The sequence below is a fragment of the Lemur catta genome, chromosome 1 (genome assembly GCF_020740605.2).
Source record: "Lemur catta isolate mLemCat1 chromosome 1, mLemCat1.pri, whole genome shotgun sequence".
Classification (NCBI taxonomy): domain Eukaryota; kingdom Metazoa; phylum Chordata; class Mammalia; order Primates; family Lemuridae; genus Lemur; species Lemur catta.
In genome coordinates this window covers 125,778,760-125,804,440 of record NC_059128.1, presented here as the reverse complement: position 1 = coordinate 125,804,440, position 25,681 = coordinate 125,778,760, and the positions used below count along the sequence as shown (strand labels likewise).

The following is a 25,681-nucleotide window of genomic DNA, read 5'->3' as shown; positions in this document are numbered from 1 at the left end:
GTGGATTTGCTGTATCAATTCTAAAGTGCATTGGCTATTGCAGGGACAGGTGTTAGCCAAAATTTTATCTCTGTGAGAACAAATAGTTAAATTTTATGAAGAACAGGATCAGCAATGTGAATTATTAAAAGATTTCTATAGGAATGCAGCATTTCTGTGTGATAGCATGTCAAATCAAAATGACTTGAATATCTCTTTGCAGGATAAAACTAAATTTATATATGATATATGGCAAAAAACCCAAGCATTTTTTAAAAAAGCTATCTTTGTTCAAAACATTTTTTCTTCAAAAGGAAATTGTGGATGAACATTTTCCCCAATTAGCAAAGGTCATTGATGAGCAGGATGATATATGCGAATCATTTGAAGAATACACAGATGTTATAGACTTACTAATTGGAGAATACAATGAAAGTTTCACTGACTTTGAGAATCATGACATCACACTAAAATTAGCATTTCAGCCTCACCTAGTTGATATCACCAGACCTCCTAAAGAACTACAGATGGAATTGATTGAGCTCTCAGTAGATGACATTTTAAAGTCATTATTTGATCCTAAGAAAGATGCAATGGAAATATGGAAAAATGCAGTAGAATACCCATGCCTTCGGCAACATGCCCGAAAAATGGTTTCTTGCTTTTCAACCACTTACTGCTGTGAATCTACATTCTCCTACCTAACCCAAATCAAGACACCCTTAAGGTCACAAATGACTGACCTCCATGACTGACCACAAATGACTGCGGACCTCCATGCTGCAACCAAATATTCAAGAGTTTTCCAACAAAAAGCAGACACAACAAAGTCATTAAAAAGTTAGTTAACTTTAAAACTAACAAATAGTTTTCATTTTGTGAAATTATTAAGTACATAGTAGATTTTTACAAAATACTGTATATTTTAAAGTATATCTAATTGAAGTTTCTTGCATGTAGTCTTCACCCCTGAGCTAGACATTTCATTCTACTGACTTAAAGATCTGCTACAGTCTTATCTGAAATGCTTGGGACCAGAAGTGTTTTGGATTTCAGATTTTGAAATATTTACTTTATACTGGTTGAGAATTCCAGATCTGAAATGCAAAATGCTCAAACGAGCATTTCCTTTGAGTGTCATATTGGCACTCAAAAAGTTTTGGATTTTGGAGCATTTTGGATTTCAGATTTGGGATGCTCAACCTGCATTTGCATTTTTTAATTGTTAAATTGATACTAGAATTTAAAATTTTGGAAAATATTTTGTTCCTCAAAGGATACACTTAATGGAATAAACTATCTTTTTTATATATACTCACATGATTTTAGCAGTTTGCTAGAATAAGGAGTAGTGTCCTTTTCATCTATAGACATAGGACAAACAACTCCTTGAGAAAACTGTGATGTTTCAGATAGAAGGGTTGAAAGGACGTCTGCAGAGTCTTGAATGTCTTCTGTGACTGGTGTATTCTATTAAAAAGAGACAAATTTTAGAAAATGCTAAAAGATTTACCTGCACAAAAATACAACCTAAGTATAACATATAGGCTATTATACCACCTAAGTGACAAACTGTTAAAGTAACTCCACGTGCTTGATATTTAAATCCATTTTGAACTGTTTTTTAAAGGGGATTTTAAATTTTAAGTGGCAATCATGAAAAGGGCACGTTACGTGAATTTTTTCTTATCAAGTACTTACAAATCCCAAAGAGCTGATGAGAGATAACACTTGTCCTGGGGTTCTTGAGTAATCTTGTCTAGGTTTTGCCATTGATGGTGTTGTAAGGATATCCATCATATTAATATCTATGTATGCAAAGAAAGGATGTAAATTTCTTTAAAACCTTCAAAACTGTCACTGAATAAAAATGAGTGTTATTTAACTAGCAATAAAATAATTTTTGGTAAATCAAATATTGGAAAAACAGATAGGAAGGAATTAATAAAAATTAATATTAACTATTATTAACGCATGTTAATGAATATGCTTAAGCCTAGGTCAAGATAGCAATTGACCCAGATTATTAGCATGTTTCAGTGTATAATATTTTAAAATAATTCCACATTGACACATAATACTGTACTATTCTACTTAGATGTCAAAAATGATAAGACAAGTAAAATGTTATATGACATAGGACTTAATAAAAAGTATACTGAGGCTGGCACGGCGGCTCATGCATGTAAATCTCAGCACTTTGGGGGGGGTCCAAGGCAGAAGAATTGTTTGAGGCCAGGAGTTTGAGACCAGCCTGGGCAACATAATGAGACCCTGTCTCTATAAAAAATTTTTAAAAACTAGCCAGGCATAGTGGCACATGCCTATAGTCCCAGCTACTCAGGAGGCTGGGGCAGGAGGGTCACTTGAGCCTGGAAGTTCATGGTTGCAGTGAGCTATGATCAGGCCACTACATTCCAGCCTGTGTGATAGAGCAAGACCTTGACTCTAAAAAGAAAAAAAAAAGTATACCGAGAGTTTGAACTTAAATTTCATGTATGCCTCACATTGATGAAGTAATAAGAACTAAGAAGCTGGGTGGGCACCGTCGCTCACATCTGTATTCCTAGCACTCTGGGAGGCTGAGGCAGTAGGATCATTTGAGGTCAGGAGTTCGAGACCAGCCTGAGAAACAGTGAGACCCGCCCCCATCTGTACTAAAAATACAAAAAATTAGGCGGGCTTCATGGCAGGTACCTGTAGTTTCAGCTACTTAAAAGACTAAGGCAGGAGGATCGCTTGAGCCCAGGAGTTAGAGGTTGCATTGAACTATGATGATGCCATTGCACTCTACCCGGGGTGACAGAGCCAGACTCTGTCTCAAAAAAAAACCAAAACCAAAACGACTAATCTGTAATGATAATCTAAAAGGATATTTTATAATCAAAAACTTAGAAAGAATTAGACCCTATAGAAAAATCAGCTGGGCGTCGTGGTGCGTGCCTGTAGTCCCAGCTACTTGGGAGGCAGAGGCAGGAGGATCGCTTGAGCCCGGGAGTTTGAGGTTGCTGTGAGCTAAGCTGACACCACAGCACTCTACTCAGAGCAACAGAGTGAGACTCTGTCTCAAAAAATAAGTAAATAAATTAGTCAGACTTGTTTCCCAATTCAAAAATGTTTCAATGTTAGAAAGCTGATGTGGCAAATACACTGTATATTATGGAACATCCTTAGTGGTATCTCACATAGCATCTGTAATCAGATATTACTATTTTTGCAGCAAAATGTATGAATAATCACATGAAGTAGAATTAATAAAGACTATAAATAGCCCCATATCAGCTCAGTCAGATTTCTCTAAACTTTGGAAAAATTTTTCGTTTTTTTTTTTTTTTGAGACAGATCCTAGCTCTGTTGCCCAGGCTAGAGTGCCATGGCGTCAGCCTACCTCACAGCAACCTCAAACTTCTGGGCTCAAGTAATCCTACTGCCTCAGCTCCCGAGTAGCTGGGACTACAGGCATGCACCACCATGCCCAGCTAATTTTTTCTATATATTTTTAGTTGTCCAGATAATTTCTTTCTATTTTTTAGTAGAGACGGGGTCTCGTTCTTGCTCAGGCTGGTCTCGAACTCCTGACCTCAAGTGATCCTCCCTCCTCGGCCTTCCAGAGTGCTAGGATTACAGGCGTGAGCCACTGTGCCTGGCCTAATCTTTAGGTATTTACAACTGTTTAAATTTTGTATTTCCAAATAAGGAATTGTAGATCTGTATATACTTTCAAATGATTATAATTCCAGAGTTTCTAATGTATAAGCCCAATTTTAGGTTACTGTTCATTTATTTAGAAAATACATTCCCATCCATCTACTGTTTTTAATAGAGAATACAATATGCTTCCAAGTTGATACTCTATCATTTATCCATGTTTATGTGATAAACTTAAGTAATTTCTAGTTTCTCCCTATTAGAAACAATGCTGCTACAAATCATTTTATTTATGTATATCTTGTTCTTTTGAACCACTTCCTTAGAATAAATTTTAAAACATAAGTCACTAGAAAAAAGAGAACTATAACCTTTTGTGTTTAAAAACATACTGGCAGATTTCCTCCAGGAAGCACTATGCTAATTTATAATAATCGTAGAAAAACATTGTGTTCTTTTTGTAGTCTTGTAACTGAATCATCAGTATTCCTTTTTCATTCCCGTTTAATAGTGTAAAATGGCTCCTTTATTCTTTTTTAAATTAGTATTTCTTTAATTACAGTAATACTAGTAAAATGAACATATTCCCACATATATGTATATGTGAATTATATGTTCATTTTCTTTGTCCCTTTGTTAAGGTCTTAGTGATGGCTATGTAAGTATCTGAGTAGGTTTTGAGCTATTAACCCTTCATCATGTTACAGTTGTTTTATACATTTTACTGATGCTTAATTGGTAAGAACCAGTTTCAGTAGGGATAAAAGTCAGAAGAACAGAAATTGTAAGTTACTTTTTGACAATCCCAAGATCTTCAAGGACCTTTGAAGATCCAAGAATAATCATTCCCGTTCTTCATCTTTAATGGGCAAACAAAACCATTATATATTTCTAGCATAATTTGGAATAACCATCAAATTTCACTTAGTGCAAACTAACAGAGAAAACAGTGTAAGTTAATGAAATGTAGCCTCTAAAATTTGTCAGACTTTTAAAAAGACACTTACCTGCTATTTTTCTTACCTCTATTCAGAGTAACTTTGGAAAGGCCAAAATCTGTCAGTTTAATATGACCCTCATTAGAAATAAGCATGTTGTCTGGTTTCAAGTCCCTGGACATACAAAAGACAAATAGTAGATAACTAAAAAATGGCTCGTTTTGGTGTTAGAACATCCAGGAAAAAAAAAAAAAGAGAGAGAGAAAGAGTGTTACAGAAGAGGCAAACCTTATTATTTCCTCTAAAATAAAGGGACTCACTCATTAGTGGCTTTGAAAAATGCAGAAAACAACTCTCAAAAGCAAAACATCTTTTGTGCTGTATATCTGAATCTACAAAAAAGCTAAATGATTTAATACTAGGTTACCTTTGGCACCATTCGTTAGGTATTTTGGTAAAATAAATAAACCTCATTAGTTAAAATCAACTTCAAGCCAGTTCAAAATCACATTTTTCTCTAAGGAAGGTAAGATTAAGCTTGTTTATTTTTCTTTTCAGACAGTCTTGCTTGGTCGCCCAGGGTCGAGTGCAGTGACATCATCATAGCTCACTGAAACCTCAAATCTCTGGGCTCAAGTGATCCTCTTGTCTCAGCCTCATGAGTAACTGGGACTACAGGCATGCACTACAAAGCCTGGTTAATTTTTCTATTTTTAGTAGAGACAGGGTCTCACTCTTGCTCAGGCTGGTCTTGAGAGATTAAGCTTTAATAGTGCAGTCACTTGACTTTCTTTGCACAGAGAAAAACACTGCGAATCAGCCATAACTGCAAAATACAGTACTTTTGTATGATGGTAGAAGAGTGGAAAAGGATTCAATATTCTTCACATTAAAATGCTATATTCATGTTCAAAGCAACATATTTAAAAAATACAGGGAGATGTAAGAAGCGTTAAAAGAATTTCTAAATTCACACAAGTTACTACTAAACTTCAGATATCCTGGAAATATGAGCAAGTGGTTACTGCAAATATTTGAGGCTCAAATATTTAATACATAATTTGATCACTTGTATTTTTAAGTAATAGTTTGGAGAAAAGTCAATCTTTACCTGTGAATGATTCCATGTCGATGAAGGTAGTCTAGAGCCAATGCTACTTCAGAAATATATTTCACTGCCATGTCTTCATCAAAATAACCATATATATGTAGGAGAGACTTGACATCTCCACCAATAAGATATTCCATTATCTATCAAAAAAGGAATTAAATGTTGTAAAATAAAAATATGATTGCTTTAAAAATACAGTATTTGGGCAGTATATATTTTTAGCATAATTCTCTTAACAGAACACCTTTTCTTGCTATCATTTATTAGACATTAATTAGGTTTGCTCATGTTGCTTTATAGTTTTTAGTTAAAAATTAAACTGGTAAGTCTTAACAAAACTTGAGACTTACAGAAAAATTAGAAGAATATCAGAATGATTTCCCATATACTCTTTATCTAGATTTGCCCATTTTTAGCATTTTGCCACATATGGTATCTTCCTCTCCCCACATATGCATACAAAATAAATTTTAATATTTAGGTATTAGTATTTATACACTATAAATTATTAACATAGCCAACATAAATATTATGTATTTTATAGGCATGTATTTTTGTTATTTTTGTTTAGACTAAACCACTTATGCTTTTAAAAAAACAATATGGAAGTGTTAGCAAACCTGTTATTACTGTGTAATTTTTAAATTTTTGCCGAATAATTCGAGAGTAAAGTTGTAAAGGTCATGATCTGTCACCACGAAATTCTCCATCATGTATCTCCTAACAAAACATTGTTATGTAACTACAGCACAATAAAATTCAGTGAACTTAACACCAAATTGGAAGGTAGCCTTACTAATAACCTAACAGAAGAAAATAAACTATTAAACAGAAATTAGGAGAAATAATCTCACAATACATAATTTTCCCTTTGAAGAGAAAACTCACAGCACAATTGTCCTTTGTTTTGTTTAATTAAACATCTGTGGCCTCACTTGTTATCTCTGAGAGTTGTTTTATAGTCTTGAATAGCCCTAAGTGGACAGTAGGGGTGTGAGCTTTCTGCTCCCGTTCTCTGTCTCAGTTTCTGCTAGAAACACATTTCTAAGGGCTCTGAAAAGTCAGCCTCACAGAAAAAAGAAAAATAAAAACACCCGCAACAGCTTCACAGCTACTTCTGTTATCAGTCTGCTGAAGCAGAAAAAAAAAGAGCCATTTTTACCCTTTAAAAACATGGAGCCAGTACTCCTCGGTGGCCCCAACACTTCTACTCCCTAATTTGTGTGCATGGCCACTCCCTCCCTTTTTTCTCTCTCTCTCTCTCTTTCTTTCTTTCTTTCTCGGAAAAATAAAATAAACTTTTTTTTTACTACTTACTATTCTACTCTTGTTGTGAGACTTCTTTCTCCAAGCCCTGTTGTGAGATGCTCATGAGTTCTCACCCTAACATTTTGGTGGCCCGTAGGGGGAAATTGAGTCACTTCTCTGCTTCCGTATGAATAGCTCACTTTTCTGCTTCTATTTCTAAACTGCTCCCTCCTCTGCTATACAGCTCCCAGGACTTTATTCTCAGTGCCCTCATTCAAAATTTGATAAGTTTCTAGGACTTTGAAAATGGTTATGCACTCGAAAAAGAGTCGATAGCTCTGGTGCCAGTCTACCACTCTCAGAAAGGTTCGTGGGGAGGACGCTTCCTAGCCACCTCTTCTCAGACTTCACCCACACCCAGGGGTGCCTGGCTTTGGGGAAACTCCTCTGTAGATTTCGTTCTGGACCAGGACTCAGGGTCACCTGCCTTCTGGCTAACACTCTAAATTGCAGTTCAAGTCTGAATCAAAACTTAGTGATGCCCCATGTCTAATCAGCACCTCAAAGGTTGTGTCTTGATGTGTGACCATCCCTAAAGTCCTTCCCCTTTTTCTTTCTATAGACAACATTCAGGAAATTTGGCCCCAAAATGGATCTCTCAATCATTCTACAACTTGACTTTTATTACCGCTGACTCGATTAGGAGTCTGAAATTTTCTACGTTCAGGCTTTCTTTAAACTTGCTGGACATCCTCATCTTCACTCTGCCTGCCACATACTCCTTCTTACTCCAACATCTCTCCAACTGTCTTCACTTCCCAGATAACGTTCTCTTTCGACTCCCCCTGTTCCCCTTCCTCTTCCTTCTTCTCCATCCTCCACCACTCTCACCCAGCCAAGTTCACTCCAGTGGCCATTCCAAACTGTACATCAGCTCCCTCTGCAACAGGTTGCTGGGTCAGAAGGCATCATAAATTACTCAGAGCCAGAAAAAAATCCAGTCTTTTTTCTTTTACAACAGTCTGAAGCCATTTTCCTCGTTACTAACTTTGATCTTGATAGCAGGGAGGGGCACTCTTCATCTCCCAGTCGGCCCCCAATATTTGCCGTAAACTCTAAAAGCTTAAAAAGGGGTCTCAGACTCCACAAGAACAACTTTTAAACCTGGCATTCAAAGTCTTCAACAACTGATACAAAGAGGGGAGACAGAAGGAAAGTGAGTTAGGCAGCAGGCCCTGGAAACAAAAAGAAAAGTTTTCCAAATGGTGACTAGCACTATGAGAGAAACTTTTCAGAGAAAGAGTTACCCTGGAGGCTCAGACAAGAAAACACCAGGAACACACCCTGCTCCAGAAGCTACACCCTGTTTTCACTACAACCAACTGGGGCTTTGAAACAAGAACTTCCCCAGGAGACCCCTGCCAGACCGTGCCCTCACTGCAGAAAAGAGACAGTGAAAGTGACATTGCCATCTCCTTTAGGGAGGGGATCGCACTTGCCTTCCAGAACCAGTGGGGCCCCCTGAGCCAACACTCTCCATACCCACGGATCCTCTAAAACTACTTCAGTCTGATAGACAGACCCTGGCTTCAAAACAGACTCAACTCCGTCACACTGGGATGGCTGAGCCTCAGGTAACTCTCTGTCACAGATAAACAAATCAATTTTTTCAATAGACACCGGAGCTATTCATTCCACTCTTCCTAAATTTTCAAGACCTCTGTTTCCCTCTCCTATCTCCATCATCAGAACAAAAAGTAAAATACAAACCTTCTGTGAACTCCACAGTTCATCTGTGAACTGTTCTTCGAACCTTTGCTTATTTTTCTATAGTGGTATTTACTATTTCTTATTGACTTGCAAAATCTATTTACTTAGTATTAAAATTAGCCCTTTATCTGTCTTCTGGACCACAAATATTTTTCCTAAAGTAGTCATTTGAGTCTGCAAATGATATCTTGTATAACATATTTTAAAATTTTAGATAGGTTTTATGTTATACTTGGTAAAACCTCCCCTACTCTACAGTTATAAAACAGAATCTTGACAGTGTATCCCAAGAACAAAAAGAACTGCAAAGAAATCAGAAATCTTAAATCAAATAGCTTTAGTGTTGGGAAACAACATTACTGTTGTTATTTTGAAAATATTAGGTATATATCTGTAAGTTAAAGTAAGTACTTATGTTAATGTTCTTAGGAACTAGGATTCTCTCAGTAAGAAAACAAATTTTTTAAAAACATTTTTATTACAGTACAGAGTTCCCTCTTATCCATGGGGAATAAGTTCCAAGGTCCCCCTAGTGGATGCCTGAAACCTCAGATAGTACCAAACCTTATATACATGTTTTTTCTACACATCATACCTATGGTAAAGATTAATTTACAAATTAGGCACATTAAGAGATTATCAATAATTAATGATACAATAAAACAGTTATAACAATAAACTGTTCAAAATTTCATGGATAGAAGATTCATTCTTACAATAGATCTTAGCACCATCAGCATATGAGTTTTTCTTCTTTCCTTACAAAGTCAAGAACTTTCATGTTTTCACTTAAAGAAAACACTTCATGGCTTCTCTTTGGCACATCCGAATTGCCAGCACTACTACTCTTGCACTTGCTAGCCCCCACAACTGTGTGAACTGACTCCTTAAAATTTTCTCTTTCTGTCTCTCTCCGTAGGTGTCCATACACACAACACACAGATACATCCTACTGATTCTTTTTCTTTGGAGAACTCTAATTAGTATAACAAGTAAATTGGCCCAGGTCATAAAGCTAGTGAGTGCCAGAGCTGGAATTCAAATGTAGGTACTCTGAACCCAGGTATGGTGCTCTTAAATCACTGGGTTCAGTGACGGCTAAATGAATGAAGGAAAAATGTCAAATTATTTACTCACCAAGTAGACATTGCTTGCCGACTGCAGTGAATAATACAAGTGAACAACGAAAGGGCTTTTGCTTAGCGCCAGTGCATCTCTCTCAGCTTGTACCTGATGAGTCATATTTTTGTTGATCATGTCTGCTTTTTTGACAACCTAAAACAGACAACATGACAACAGACTCTTTATTTTATTTTTTATTACAAAGTGTTCTCAGGTTTCAAAGTTGCCATCATAGAAACACCAAGAGAGGGAACATATATAGATGTCATTTGGACCTTACATTGCCATCAGGAAACTGTGTCAGAAAAATAGTTAAGGTTAAAAAAAAACCCTTCAAGATAGAGCTGCTTATTTTGGTATTAAGTGGCAAACCTATCACATCCCTCTTGAGGAGGAAAAAGAATTAGATACTCCCTGACTGCCCTGTATGTCAGTAGAAAACAAAATTCTGTTTTGCTATTCTTATAACAAAGTCAAAAGATACTATGGTAATGTTCCTAATAAGCCCTGAGATAATCAGGAAACTGGGCACAGCATAATAGTATCTAAAATTTGTTTTTACTTCTGATTCTTTGATGGATGGGAATAGAATCAAAAAGAGGAAGAATGTTGGAAGTTTGTTTGCCTAGAAAAAAAATCTTAAGCAAAAATTTTTAGAACTACTGAAACTTAATAGTCCCAAATGCTGTCTTACAGAAAACTAATCAATTACTCTGCAAGTTTCAAGGTAATTGGTACAGAAACAAAACTATAATCTACAGTTGGAGCACTAAACTGAATAGTCAGAAACATTGGGTCAATTCTCAGGACTACTACAAGAAAAAATAGGCACATTTCTTTCAGAGACTCAACAGACTATTGACAGGGCAAGCCGATATGTTTCACCACCTATCATTCCACTGGCCAATACGGGCATGTTTATTTTGTTCACCACTGTTCCTCAGATCCTATGCACAAATGGGGAGGAAGCTCATGAAATATTTACTAAACAAATGAATTGGTGCTTTCATTTCAACAACTGATGATGACTGATTACTAAATACCATAGAAGAACTAACAAAAGTCTTGGGAACATATAAAGCGAGTAACAGTTAATTTCAATGGGATCGATCTGAAAGATCAGGGAAGGTTTGAAGGAGAGCTAAGATTAATCATAATCCATGAATAAGATACGAGAAGAAAAAAAATAGGGTAGAGAAAAGCATTTAAGGAGGAACCAGCATAAATATAAGCTCAGTGGCAAGAAAATACACAACATTGAGGGACTAGTTAATTGTCTGGTGTGGCTGAAACATAGGGTATATGGAAGTCACAGTGGAAATCTAGAGCCAGAACTTGGAGTATGACTGCTTTTCTAAGGACTTTGAACTTTAGCTTGCATGTCATGGCCTAAGGAATGAATGAAAAAAGAAAGATAATGATTCTAGTTAGGAGGTTATTCCAATAGACTAGGTATGGAAATGAAAGGCCTGATAAACCTCAAAAATATCATGTCACATGAGAAAAGCCAGATGCAAAAGAACACATATTGTATGATCCCATTTACATGAAATGTCCAGAAAAGGCAAACCTACAGAGACAGAAAGTAGATTAGTGGTTATCTGGGGCTATAGGTATCCATGCAGAGGTACTGCAGATGGGCTGGAGAGATCTTTTCTGGGCTATGGTAATATTCTAAAATTGGATTATCGTGATGATTACACAACTATTTAGTTTACTAAAAACCACTGAATTGTACCTTTATAAATAAATAAATAGAAGGAAAAATGAAGGTCTGTAGTTGGACAGAGCCTTCAGAATGGAAAGGAAGGGATAAAAAGAATGACTATAAGAGACAGAATTAACAGAAATGATTGAGATATGATTGATACAGAGATGAAATAAAGTTAAAATGACTCAGGTTTCTGATCAGGCACGGTGGCTCGCACCTGTAATCCTAGCACTCTGGGAGGCCGAGGCAGGATTGCTTGAGACCAGGAGTTCAAGACCTGCCTGAGCAAGAGCAAGACCCTGTCTCTACAAAAAAATAGAAAAATTAGCTAGGCGTTGCAGCATATGCCTGTAGTTCCAGCTACTTGAGAGGCTGAGGCAGGAGGATCATTTGAGCCCAGGAGTTTGAGGTTGCAATGAGCTATGATGACAGCACTGCACTCAAGCTGGGGTGACAGCAAAACTTTGTCTCAAAAAAAAAAAAAAAAAAAGAAAAGAAAAGAAAAGACAACAACAGACTCAGATTTCTAGCCTGAAGGACAGAGATGATGGTGGTGTTTTTAAATGGAGAGAGAGAAGACAGGAGGTTCACAATTTAGGTGGTTAGGTTGAGGATTGCTTAAGGTTAGGCAACTACAATTTGGAGGTGTGTGCTATTAATAGATATCCACTTGACAGTGTCCGATGGGAAGATGAAACCATATGGACAGACTGATGGCTTCTCCTTTCCTTTATTACCTCCAACTCAGTGCTGAAATATGAGCAATCCAAAACCATGGGAATACATGAGAACCAAGAATGGACAGAACAGCTTCAAATATATGTAGAATGTTTTTAGAATGATATATACTGCTACATGAATAAAGGATTGATTTAGGACATATTTCAGCTCACTCTTTAAATAAAAGTACATTCTAGATTTCACAATGGAAGCTATGAAGAGAAAAAATATGAGGTTCATTTAATGAAATCTGTTGGTTATATAGCAGATCAGAAATTAATCTATATCAAACTGACAAAATTATTAATGAAAGTTCCAAACTTAATCCTTGTAAAGACCAAATTAGTGAAAAGGATCCAGAAGATACATAAAACGAATAGATAATGCTAACACTTAAAAATGTCACAACAGACTCATCAGAAAAAGTGGAGCAGCCTCCTCATAGAGTCAAACTTCAAAGGTCAGTACCTACAAAGTAATCAGACTTCTGTGGTAGAAAAATTACAGGTATTCTGTATGTCAAAGCAAACAAACAAGGAAAACAAAACTACCAATTATTTAAAACTTTTTGGATTTAGAAACCTGCCTCAAGTCTGGTTACACTATGAATCAGGGCTTTGGCTTTCCCTCCCAGTTGTACTAAGGCCGATGTGATCACCTCAGTCAAGTCCCTTTGCCTTTGGTCCCAGTTTCCTCATTTGCTAACACTGGTCAGGGCAAAGGGTCAATCTTTGCCCCTCTCTGGGCAGTGACTCCTAAGCATCCGAGATAAAGACAGAAGGTGGAGCAGAGGCGAGATACCCAAACCCACCGCTCATGTCACTCCAAATGAAGAAGTCAGCTCGCAAGCCAGGCCACCCAGACTAGTCGCTCCAGGAGTCCTGGAGCCTGCCCAAGTTAGTGGACAGCAAGGAGGGCCGAGGGCCCAGACTCTTTCTTTCTTTCCTCCTTCTTGACTTCCTTCCTACCTTCACTGCATACAACTTGCTGCCTTTCTGCCCCAGGTACACTTTCCCGAAGGCGCCCCGGCTAATGGGCTTCACTATAGTGAATTCCTCAATGGAGGGCGGTCTTGGCACCAGGATCCTATTCACGCACTCCCCTGTCGCCGCGCGTCCTCCACTCTCCTTCTCACTCCCCGTGGTGAACTCCATCGCTGGACAGCGCAGATGGCTGCCTGCCCCAGGCCAGCGGCCCAAGCCCCAGGGCCAGCCGCCACTCCCGCCAACCTGGTTCAAAGTGAGGCTCCGCCCACGCCGCGCGCGCCGCCCGTGACGTCACCGCGCCGCCGCGCCGAGCCCAGCCAACCCCCCCCCCCCCCCCCCGTCCTGCGTAGACGCGGGCGAGCTGGGACGCCGGCAACGCCTCGAAGCTGCTCCACGCTCTTCGAGGTCCTTGACCACCGCCCACTGACATCAGTTAGAATCAGGGAGGAGGCAATAACAGTTCTCGGCCGACAGGAAAGGGGACGTCCGGGACCTGACTCGGAATCGCGGGATTTGAAGAGATTTCTCTTGGTCTCCAAACAAGGCTGGGAAGCTGTGCTGCTCCGTCAATACCGGCCGTTCCCGCCGCCCCACACCTCGTGACTCCCACCGTCGGGAGAAATAAAAACCAGTTCGGACTTTCCAGTAAAGCGATGCCTAGGGATGAGGTTTGGAAGGTAGTGAAGTCACAGAATGTGGAGAAACTGGATGAGCAGGAAGCGGATGGCTGGCCCCGTAACCTGCCATTTTCACAGGATGTAATTTGCCTTACTGAAACAGCTTAAGACCAACAAGAAGAATTTTCGATTTACTATGAGCAAGATAAAGAGCACTAAGCTGTAGCTAAAGACCTTATGGCTCAAGGCTCAGTCAGATTTAATAAGTTGTAGAAAGTCTGAGAGGTTCGATAGGGTGAAGGCCGTTCCCCCTTTAAAAAAAAAATCTACAGCCAGAGAGCTTTGGGGTTTCTGTTCTTTGTTAACATCAACTACTTTCGGGGCTGGCAGCCGAGGCAGAAGGGGAAAAGGCGGAGCGTTGGTACACAGCGGGGGTGGGTGGGTTGGTGCTCACTTGCCCCGGAAGTGCTGTTGTGTTAGCGCTTTGCCTTCCGGGTTAGATTGTCGTTGCAGCAGCTGTAGAAAGGGGAGGCCATTTTCCGTTTCTGGGAGGAGAGGGGGCAGGGGTGGGAGAAAAAGAAGGAAAAGGGCTCAGCGCCTCCCTGCCGGGCCCAGGACAGAGGGGCAGTTTCGGCAGGCGGGTGAGGTCGCTTAGAGCCCGAAGGAGATGTTCTCCCTGTCGAGCACGGTGCAACCCCAGGTGAGCCCAGCCTCCAGCTCTTTTTTTTTCGGCCTGCCCGCGGCTTTTTGCCAGTTTCGTTCGTAGAAGCGGTTTCCCAGAAGGGACCCTCAGAAGGGAAGCGATTAACCCTACGCTAGTCCGGGGGTTGAGAAGTGGGTCTGGGGACGACGCTGAGAGTCTGACTTGAGACTTAAAGGGCTGACGATGAAGCTGTTGGGGGCAGAAGCATGAGACGAGCGTGATGGAGACCTTGGCTGAACGAACCGATTGCGTGGAATTTCTGCTAGAGAATCTATCAGGCATTGTTCAGTGTCGGGAATTCTGGGGTGGGGGTGGGGAAATGTGTTCGCGGTAGATGTAAAGGGAGCAGGTAGAGTTTCCCTCCCATCCTTCCGACTCTCCAGAGGCTTTATTATTCACAGTCTCGATCCCCTACTCTTTCTTTCTTTTTAAGTGGAATTTAAATTTAACCCAAACATGATTTTTTTTTTACTTTTTGATCAGAAATGATTACTATATGTCTTTTAGAGTCTGTAAATGCTTGTAGTTAGAATTTTGAGTCAGTCTCATCCCCATCTTTTTGTAAACCGGAAGATGGGGGAGAGAAAAATGACTTGAAGGGTTTTTATTATCTTCTTTCATGGGTAGTGACTTGTGACAATGTTTTGTTCTTCATTCAATATCTCTTTTTTTGATGGTAACATTTTGATAGGTTTTTGAGACTTCTCACAATTTTGCAAATAAACGGTTTCTAAGAAGAGATTTTTAAAATGGTTGTGTTCCTTTGTGTAACCCTTATCCCCGTTCGTTTAAATTTTCAATATTTTTGTGCTAGTACTGGTTGAATAATAGAAATTGAAACGCTTATTTATTGGGCATCAGATATGTACCAGGTGAACAAAGCAAATGTGGAATCTTGTCTTAATTTTTTTTAAACACACTTAATGGTGACAAACTAGAATCCTGTCTTAATGGTGATATGAAGTAAATATGAGTAGGAGTTAGCCAGGTGGAGAGGGAGCAAGTGTCCCAGGCAGTCTGAAAAACATCCTGAGGTCTTGAGATAGGCAAGAGTTTAGCTGATTGGAGGAACAAAAATAAGGCCAGTGTGGCCAGAGTGTAATGATTAAAGGGAGCAGTGACACAGATGAGGTTGGAGAGAAGCCTTGAGACAGATCATACAGTGAGTTAAGGTTGTTATGTCTGATTTCATTTTTTTAAATTTCATTTTAAGTTTGTTGGAAACTATTGAAGGTTTTAAGACATTCAGGTTTTCATTTTGTTTTTGTTTTTTTGCTTTGAGACAGTGTCTTACTCTGTTGCGTGTGGCTAGAGGCTGAGGCATCATTTTAGCTTGCTGCAACCTCAAAACTCCTGAGCTCAAATGATCCCGCCTCAGCCACCCAGGGAAGCTACAGGCACATGAAACCAAGCCCAACTAATTTTTTGTTCTTTCCTTTTTTTTTTTTTGTAAAGACTGGGGTCTAGCTTTGTTGCTCCAGCTGGTCTTGAACTTCTGGCCTCAAGCAATACTCCTGCCTTGCCCCACCTCCCCCAAGGGCAGGGATTACAGGAGTGAGCCACCGTGCTAGGCCCGGATTTTCATTTTTAAAAGATCACTCCAGTTTCTTGCTGTGTGGAGAATGAAGGTGCTATTTACCAAGATGACCAATGTCTGGAGGAGTCCTAGGAATAGTTTGAAAAAGAAGTCTGACATGGCCTATTGATTAAGGTATTAAACCTTTGGAAACTAAACTACTTACCATACTTCACATCAAGAAGGTCTGATTTTGAAAGAATTTACCATTAGCTGGATGGACAGTTAGAGGTATGTGGTGTTGGTAGAGATGGTAAAAGGATTGCATACTATAGGCAGTCTTAATGGGTACCAAAAATAGGAGGACCTTTCTGCATTTTATGCTGTAAAAAAGGTAAACTCATTTGGAATTCCTAGTTGCTTAATTCGTTGAATACACTTGAATTTATTTATTTATTTTATTATTATTATTATTATTTTTTTTGGAGACAGAGTCTCACTGTGTTGCCCGGGCTACAGTGCTGTGGCATCAGCTTAGCTCACAGCAACCTCAAACTCCTGGGCTCAGGCAATCCTTCTGCCTCGCGCTCCCGATTAGCTGGCACTACAGGCATGCACCACCATGCTCGGCTAATTTTTTCTATATATTTTTAGCTGTCCAGATCATTTCTTTCTACTTTTAGTAGAGACAGGGTCTCTTGCTCAGGCTGGTCTCAAACTCCTGACCTGGAGTGATCCTCCCGCCTCGGCCTCCCAGAGTGCTAGGATTACAGGCATGAGCCACCGCATCCGGCCTACAATTGAATTTAAATAGTAAAAGTAAGGAAGACACAGCAAATGAACTTTTTGATTGAGAAGAGGTCAATCTTAAATTCTTTTTTCGAATGAAAAGAGATAAGTAATTAAACCTTTTCAAAGAAATAGGCAAAATATGTATCTTCAGATAATTTGATTATCTTTAAATAGTTTTAAAGGACTTACTGTTTCTTTCTGACTTTAAAAATACACAAACGTGGGCCGGGCGCGGTGGCTCATGCTTGTAATCCTAGCACTCTGGGAGGCCGAGGCGGGCGGATTGTTTGAGCTCAGGAGTTCGAGACCAGCCTGAGCAAAAGCGAGTCCCCGTCTCTACTAAAAATAGAAAGAAATCATATGGACAGCTAAAAATATACATAGAAAAAATTAGCCGGGGATGGTGGCGCATGTCTGTAGTCCCGGCTACTCGGGAGGCTGAGGCAGTAAGATTGCTTGAGCCCAGGAGTTTGAGGTTGCTGTGAGCTAGGCTGATGCCATGGCATTCTAGCCTGGGCAACAGAGTGAGACTCTGTCTCAACAACAACAAAAAAAATACACAAACATGGATGTGAATACCTGAGGTAGTTTTATACTCTGCTTTATTCATGAAACATGTTGTGAATGTACTATGTCAATATCAATGGGGCGAGAAGTCTTTAAATGTGGAAATTTGGGTCATATTTTCTGGGTTAGAGTCCTTGCTCCTATACTTTTAGCTATGTGACCTTGGACATGCCACTGAAACTATCTAAATCCTTGCTTTCTTCATCTATTAAATGGGAAGTGTCCCTCGATAATGGCATTAGTTCATTCGTCCATTAGTCCACCTCTTAAAGTTTCCGCTGCTTAATACTGCTACAATGACAACTTAATTTCAACATGAGTTTTGGAGGGGACAAACATTCAAACCATAATTGTTAACTAATTATGGCTGTTATGAGGTTTAAATGACATACTATAAGTAAGGCATATAGTACAAAACCTGGTATATAATAACCCATTTAATTTATTGATTTACTCAACAAATATTTATTTAGCACCTACTATGTACACTGTTGTTATACTGTGATATACGAATGTTGATATACTGGGATACAGTATTGAGTAAAATAGAGAAAATAGGAAATAAAATAGAGAAAAAAATTCCTTGCCACTTGGAGCTTACTTACAGCCTAGTGGGAGAGTGTGGTCTAATGAAAAATGTTCAGTTTTGGACCAGGCGTGGTGGCACACACCTGTAATCCTAGCACTCTGGGAGTGAAGTGGGAGACTTGCTTGAGTCCAGGAGTTTGAGGTTACAGTGAGCTATGATGACCCCACTGCACTCTAGCTGGTGAAAGAGTGAGACTGTCTCAAAGGAAAAAAAAAAGATTTGAGTTGTTGTATACCCAGCTGGTGTTGGAGAATTGGTTGGTGTCAGAAAACACCCTAGAGAGAGGCAGATAATAGACTATATAAAGTGTCCTATTGTGAAAAGTGCCAGGAAAGGAAATCAGCAGAGAACATGGATAAAGAAATATTTTTAGGGGAGGGTTACTGAAATATTAGGGTAGCTAGGGAGAAAACTCAGGAATAGATGACTTATGAGCAAAGAACTAAGAGGAATGTAAGAGCAAGTTATGTGGCTAACTGGACAAGAGCAAATAAATAGCAAGGCAAAGGTTTTGAGGAGAGAACCTGCCAGGTGTGCTCGAGGAACACCAGGAAGGCTGGTGGGACTGGAGCAGAGAGAATGAAGTGGAGAGCATGGTAGGAGATACATTCAGAGAGGCAATAAAGAGCCAACCATGGAGGGCTTTATAGGTCACAGTTGTTAGGACTTTGGCTTTTATTCTTACTCTGAGAAGAGAAGCCATTGGAAGGTTTTGAGCAGAGGAGTGACATGCACTGACTTTGGTTTTAATATGTTCACTTACCCTGTGCTAGAAATACACTGCAGCTGGATAAGGCAGAGCAGGGAGAGTAGTTAGGAGGCTATTGGAAAAATTCATATAGATGATGGTGACTTAGCACAGAGTGGTGGCACTGGGGAAGCTGAGAGGTATAGAATAGTGTCCTGAAAGAATATACCAGATTTCTTCACACTAGCAGTAAATCTGAGTACTTACATACAGTTTTCAATATATAGCGTTGATAGCTGATATACAGTATATGTGTAACTTTTATCTTTTTCTAGGTTACAGTACCTCTGAGTCATCTCATCAATGCCTTCCATTCACCAAAAAATACATCTGTTTTTGTCAGTGGAGCATCAGTTTCTCAAAACCAGCATCGAGATGTAGTTCCCGAGCATGAGGCTCCCAGCAATGAGGTAATAGTTTTTACCTTGGTAGTGTGAGAAAGCCCTTTTGATATACAGTTGATACTGAACATCTTGGGGATTTAGGGGCACTGACTCCCATCCTCCATGCAGTTGAAAATCTGGGTATCATTTTTGACTCCCCCAAAATTTAAGTACTGTTATCCTGTTGTTGACTAGAAGCGTTACTGATAAAATAAACAGTTGATTATCACATATTTTGCATATGTATTATATACTGTATTCTCATAGGAAAGTAAGAGAAAAGAAAATGTTTTTAAGAAAATCATAAGGAAGAGAAAATATATTTACTATTCATTAAGTGGAAAAGGATCATCATAAAGGTCTTCATCTTCATCAGAGGAGGAGGACGAGAAAGAGGACAGGTTCGTCTTGCTAGCTGAGGGATGGCAGAACCATAAGAAAATCTGTGTAATTTCTGCCTTCAGCTTAGTCTCCTTTGCAAATAAAGATATTTAACTCTGGCTTTTATTGTACATATAAAAAAGCTGCCTTATAGGAGCTTTTAGTGTAATTAAACAATTACAGTATAGATACTTGAAAGTGAAGCGTATAAGCTAGGAAACAGTGCTTTGTATTCATATAATTATAAAATCAGTGTTGCCTAGGATATGAGGAATTATGAACGTAAGAACCTTTATATTATAAGGATCAATTTAGGTGTTGCTTATAAGCTCAGAATGCATTTTTCATAGAAAAGATACAATCTGTAGTTAAGTTTCCAAAGCCTTTTTAACTCATAAATAGCTTATGTTCTTAGTTCTGATATCAGGAGCTATGGCAAAGGACAGTAAGGAGGAAATGGAAAGAGTTTGCTTTTGAGGGGTAGTGTAGGGTCAGTCTTAGGATAAAATTTTAATTAGATGAAAAGTTTGTCTCTGTCGCCTCTATGATTTCCTTTTGTACTATTTGTCCAGTTCCTATTACGTCTTTCTATAGGCAGTCTATTGTGTTTCTACTGTCTTGACATTCTTCTCCCAAATTATAATCCAAGAGAGCCTTACTGCTAAGCATACTATATGTATCAAAATTGCCACATGCAACAAAATTATGTTCATTTTAGAAATTTTGGTTAATATTAATGTAGAAGACGTAAAATTCATCTGTGATCCTGTTCTCCAGAGATAATGTTGTTAACATTTTGTATTTATATTTCATGTCTTTTTTTCTCATGTACTTTTTATACTTTATAACAATTGGATTATATACTGTACATATTGATTTAGATTTTTTGTTCATTTAATAGTCTTATAAACTTGTTATGGCATACATTTTTTATATTTCTAATGACTTCACAGTATTCATTGTGTGATTTTCCCTGTTGGATATTTCCTAATTTTTTTTTTGTTGTTGTCATAAACAGCCCCATTGTTACTATCCTTGGTGCTAAATCTTTGTTTCATTAAGTGAAATTGCTGGGTCAGTTGTGAATTACATTTTGGGGGCTTGAAAAATAGCTAAACTCTAGAAGCCAATGTTCAGTTTAAGGCCAATGTTGTCATATACAGAGTTCTTAATCTCTTGTACACCCTCATTAGTCCTTCTGTTTGTCTTTAGTGAGTGCTTTTTGGGGTATCACAAGACTTTCTCATTTTCCTGAAGCCTCCTACCTTATCTCTCCTCTCCTTTGCTTTCATCAAGTCTTGCTCATCCAGACATCCACTCCGAAACACAAGCAAAATTTCCAGCTTTCTTCAAGCTACTGACTTCTTTTCCCTTTGCTCTCAGACTTCTTGAAAGAGTAGTCTGAACTTATATCTGTACTTGAAAAGCTACCACCATGATACATGTTAGGATATGTAGATGAGTAAGGCATGATCTCTGCCTTTGATTCTTACTTTTGTGAAATAGGATATATTTTATAGCCATTTAGTATTGAAAAAAATGTATTCTAGGAATATGAGTAACTTGTCACATACTAGTTAATAAAATACACCCAAACATCATTCCAGAGCTGTATAATCCATGGATCCTTCTTTACATCAATCATAAGAAGTTGACTGTTAATTTTTCCTCTCCTTTTTATGATTTAGCTGTTTTGGGCTTGAATAACATGTATGTATGTATGTATTTATATTTGTTTTTAAGACAGAGTCTCACTCTCAGCCTGGATAGAGTGCAGTGGCATCATCGTAGCTCACTGCAAGCTCAAACTTCTGGGCTTAAGTGATCCTCTTGCCTCAGCCTCCCAAGTAGCTGGGACTATAGGCACGCACCATGACTTCCGGCTAATTTTTCTATTTTTAGTAGAAATGGGGTCTCACTGTTGCTCAGGCTGATCTGAACTCCTGAGCTCAAGCAAATCCTCCCACTTCGGCCTCCTAGAGTGCTAGGATTACAGGCATGAGCCACTATGCCTGGCCAATAGCATGTAATTGTTACTTGTCTTTAGTGTCTTCCTATAAGCTCATGTGGACAAGAAAATAATCCCTATATTGTTTGTAATTACTTCAGAACTGTTTAAAGGTGGGTGTATTTTCACACATTTTTGTGGTTTTTAGATATTTTTGCCTGATTTTCACGCATTTTTGACCTTGTTCAATTTCCTTTCTTTTTAGAAGCTATATATGGGTAACTGTAGAACCTCTCAGTTCAAGGAAGGATCTCAAGAATGAGGCCAGAGAAGTGAGATGTCCTATTTATGATTATGGACTGTAATGTTTATGGACATTTAGGGACTGGAGGAAGCTTAAAAGCTCCATGGACTGCTGAGGATTATCATGTGAATGGAATTTTTCCAGTTAAAGAACCTTACCGTTGTCTTCGAATCAGTTTTGCACTGTTGAGGACAGTCCCCCTGACCTTATATAACGTACTTTTTAGCCCAGCAAGTAGTTACTCTTACATTGTTGTTATAAATGTTTCACTGATGGTTAATAGGCTAGCTATTGATCAGAGTACCTTATAGGAAGAGAAGGAAAAAACATCAAACATGTCACCTGATTCTGTGGACCATAATGCTTAATACAATGGTGGTTTTGCTTTGAATGAAAAATTTTTTTCTCTCATACTGAAATGTCATCTCTTTATTTAGGGATGCCATTGAGAGTATAATATTTTTAACCTTTTTTAAAGCTCATATGACTGACCTCAGTAAAAATAGAACTATACAAAATTTGCATCAATTTATTTTTTTAAATATTAAAAAGCAATCAATGTATTTGTTACATTTTAAAAATTCATATTGTTTCAACTGATAATAAGTACTATTTAAATTGAATATCTTGATAATATTAATGCTTACTTGGGTTGACTTAATCTTTTACAGCCTGCACTTAACATAAAGGACCTTGGATTATCTGAATTAAAAATTGGACAGATTGATCAACTGGTAGAAAATCTACTTCCCGGATTTTGTAAAGGCAAAAACATTTCTTCCCACTGGCATACATCTCATGTTTCTGCACAGTCCTTCTTTGAAAATAAATATGGTATGTTAATATATTTTTGGTTCCAATTAAAATACACCACTTTTGTACTGTTAATTATTGTAATAGATACCATTTATTAGCATCTGCTATGGGTTAGAATCTTTCCTAAGTTGTTTTCTTTCTTTTTCTTTCCTTTTTTTTTTTTTTTGAGACAGAGTCTCGCTTTGTTGCCCGGGCTAGAGTGAGTGCTGTGGCATCAGCCTAGCTCACAGCAACCTCAAACTCCTGGGCTTAAGTGATCCTACTGCCTCAGCCTCCCGAGTAGCTGGGACTACAGGCATGCTCCACCATGCCCAGCTAATTTTTTCTATATGTATTTTTAGTTGGCCAGATAATTTCTTTCTATTTTTAGTAGAGATAGGGTCTCGCTCTTGCTCAGGCTGGTCTTGAACTCCTGACCTCGAGCGATCCACCCGCCTCGGCCTCCCAGAGGGCTAGGATTACAGGCATGAGCCACCACGCCTGGCCTCTTTTTCAGTTTTTAAATTTTTCATATTAGAATAAGACTAGATTTACAGAAAAGTTGCAAACATCGTACAGAGTTTTCATATACTCTTCACCTTGCTTCCCCTAATGTTGACACCTTATATAACTATGGTACATTGTTAAAACTAGGAGATTAACATCAGTATGATATTTTTATTTATTTACTTACTTTTGTAGAGACAGGGTCTTGCTGTTGCTCAGGCTGGTCTTGAACTCCTGAGCTCAAGTGATCCTTCTGTCTCAGCCTTCCAGAGTGCTAGGATTACAGGTGTGAGCCACCGTGCCCGGCCAGTACAATCTTAATATTTTTAACTAAATTACAGACCATTTGGATTTCAGTAAAATATAATTTCCCCAAATAACTAGATTTTTTACTAGTCCCTTTTCTAGCATGCCACATTGCATTTAGAAGAATGTGAGGTGTTTTGTTTGTTTTAATTTTAGGTGATGCATGTTTATTGAATTCTAGATAACATACTTAATCTCTAAATCATAGTCTTTTCTTTTGTGAAATCTCTATGTATTTTATTATTTGAATGTTGTAACAATCTGATGTTAACTGTATGTGGGCTTACACTGCAGTCTGTCAAAAGGGATGTTAGCTTCATGAATTTCTCTTTGGATATCACTTAAGCAAGGCTATAAAAGTCCAGGAACAAAAGAGCAGGTTTGAATAGTTTGTGATGAAGATTTGATTTGAAGCTGTACTTTGCATAAACTTAATTCATTTACTAATTCTTTGCTCTTCCTTTGTCTTTATTTCATATAAAGGCATAAAGAATATAAGAGTGAGAAAATGAAATGGTTTTGAGCTTGGGGAATTAGACTAAAAAATTGGCTTGTATTTTATTGTCTTTATACCTTCTTCTAAAGTACTTGGCCCATAGAGTAACATTTTTGGTTTTGTACTATTATTATTATTATTCCTACTGCTCTTCTAGTCTGCATATTTACATTTACTCTTAAGGTTATTCCTCATGCCACCAGCTGCTTGCTAAGTTTAGGCAGGCAGAGTTTTTAGGAATGGGTTTTTTGACTTGACTCTGAGGCCTGAATTTTAAGGAGGACACACAGACAGATGATAACTACTCATTGCTTCTGTTGTTACCGATGCTGACCTTTTCCCCCTAGGATCTTAGGTGTAAAATATGATGGGACACATAAGTCAAGAGAAAGAGTTAGGAGGGATCACTCAAGTATTCATGGCTTACAGCTATGGAAGAAACTTTCTTTATACCCAATGACTATGGAAGCTTTAAGAGGAAAGATAACAGTAGCTGTGGTTTGCAATGTTTTATCACATCATTAGAGCTTTTGGATTTGTCTCTCAGAAACAGCAGTTCTTTCTCTTTTTATGCTCTTAACTGAAAGTAATTTTAACCTGAACATATATATCTTTTACCTCTATTGATTGGAATTTGCTTTCCTTAGTACCTCTATTCATAATACCAGGTAAAAAAGATAATCTAACCAACAAGTGATAGATAGTAAACTGAAGAACTGTACCATAAGATTTAAAGTAATTAGATTAGCAGTGCTGAAATTCATTATATTGTTATTTTCCTAATATTTGATAACATTATTGATATTTCATATGATTTTTGGTTTTTTTTGGTTTGGCAGTTAGAAAATTTACTTTTTGCAATTTCCCTCCAGGTTACTTAGATATATTTAGTACTTTACGTTCCTCTTGCTTATACAGACATCATTCAAGAGCTCTTCAAAGCATTTGTTCAGATCTTCAGTACTGGCCAGGTATGAAGCAACAACTGTATTTATTTTGAAAAATAATTATTTAATGTATTCTGATTTGTCTTTATTAATGGTATTAATGATTATAAATATTTGCACTTAACAGTAGGACCTAAAGAGTATTTGGAATTGATTAGTTTGGGTGCCTCTGTATAATTTTTAATCTGGAAAATATATAATAGTAGCTAAATTTAGAGTGTGATAAGTGCCACAGAAAATCAAACTCCAGGGACCTTAATCTGCACCTGCTTCAAAATAATTGACTGAGCAAATTTGCTTACTTGTCCTCACTTTCAAAGCCCATTGAAGTGACAGAAAAAAATTTATAAAAATGAGGAAAAAGTTAGGACAACACCAGAGGGCTTTTATTAATGAATAAGAAATTTGAGGACTTTCAATCACTTATAAAATAGGTGACAGTAAATTGATAGCAAAATCAAATTTGTACTCATTCATATGTTTATTGAATACCAGGCACTAATGGTAGTTAGGTGATAGTGGTCATTGTAAATGAAAAAGACATGTTTAGTACCTTCATGGAGCTGTGGTAGAGTGTCATGAAAGAGGTGAGTACTTCTAGTAGAAATCAGGAAGAACCCTAAGTTCAGAGTCAATAAAAGTGGGCTCTTCGATGGGACATAATAAATAGTTGAAAGATGGCCAAAAATGGGCCAATCACAGAGCTTTTAACTTTTAGGTAAATAAGCAAAAACTACCTTTCTAATAAGATGTGTGTGTTTGTTTGTATGTTTTGAGGGGATTCTGTCTCCAGAGACTCCTGGTTTGAGCTTTGATGACAAAAAAAGAAACAAGACAGTATCCCAGCTT

At 38.1% G+C, this 25,681-nt stretch overlaps 2 protein-coding genes across 2 annotated transcripts in view; one reads left to right on the top strand and one right to left on the bottom strand.

Moving 5' to 3' along the window:
• Window positions 1–13,499, bottom strand: part of MASTL (microtubule associated serine/threonine kinase like) — a 34,342-nt gene extending 20,843 nt beyond the window's left edge. Inside the window, exons 1-6 of the mRNA XM_045533299.1 lie at window positions 13,216–13,499; window positions 9,832–9,969; window positions 5,677–5,816; window positions 4,651–4,739; window positions 1,681–1,787; window positions 1,299–1,449 (exon numbers count right to left, since the gene is read on the bottom strand). Coding sequence (XP_045389255.1) covers window positions 1,299–1,449; window positions 1,681–1,787; window positions 4,651–4,739; window positions 5,677–5,816; window positions 9,832–9,969; window positions 13,216–13,401 — 811 coding nt within the window. The 5' untranslated portion in view covers window positions 13,402–13,499. The remainder of the gene's footprint in view (window positions 1–1,298; window positions 1,450–1,680; window positions 1,788–4,650; window positions 4,740–5,676; window positions 5,817–9,831; window positions 9,970–13,215) is intronic.
• Window positions 13,500–13,594: 95 nt separating this feature from the next.
• YME1L1 (YME1 like 1 ATPase) overlaps window positions 13,595–25,681 on the top strand; it is a 33,266-nt gene continuing 21,179 nt past the window's right edge. The window contains exons 1-4 of the mRNA XM_045533291.1: window positions 13,595–14,550; window positions 19,041–19,175; window positions 22,453–22,615; window positions 24,758–24,856. Coding sequence (XP_045389247.1) covers window positions 14,518–14,550; window positions 19,041–19,175; window positions 22,453–22,615; window positions 24,758–24,856 — 430 coding nt within the window. The 5' untranslated portion in view covers window positions 13,595–14,517. The remainder of the gene's footprint in view (window positions 14,551–19,040; window positions 19,176–22,452; window positions 22,616–24,757; window positions 24,857–25,681) is intronic.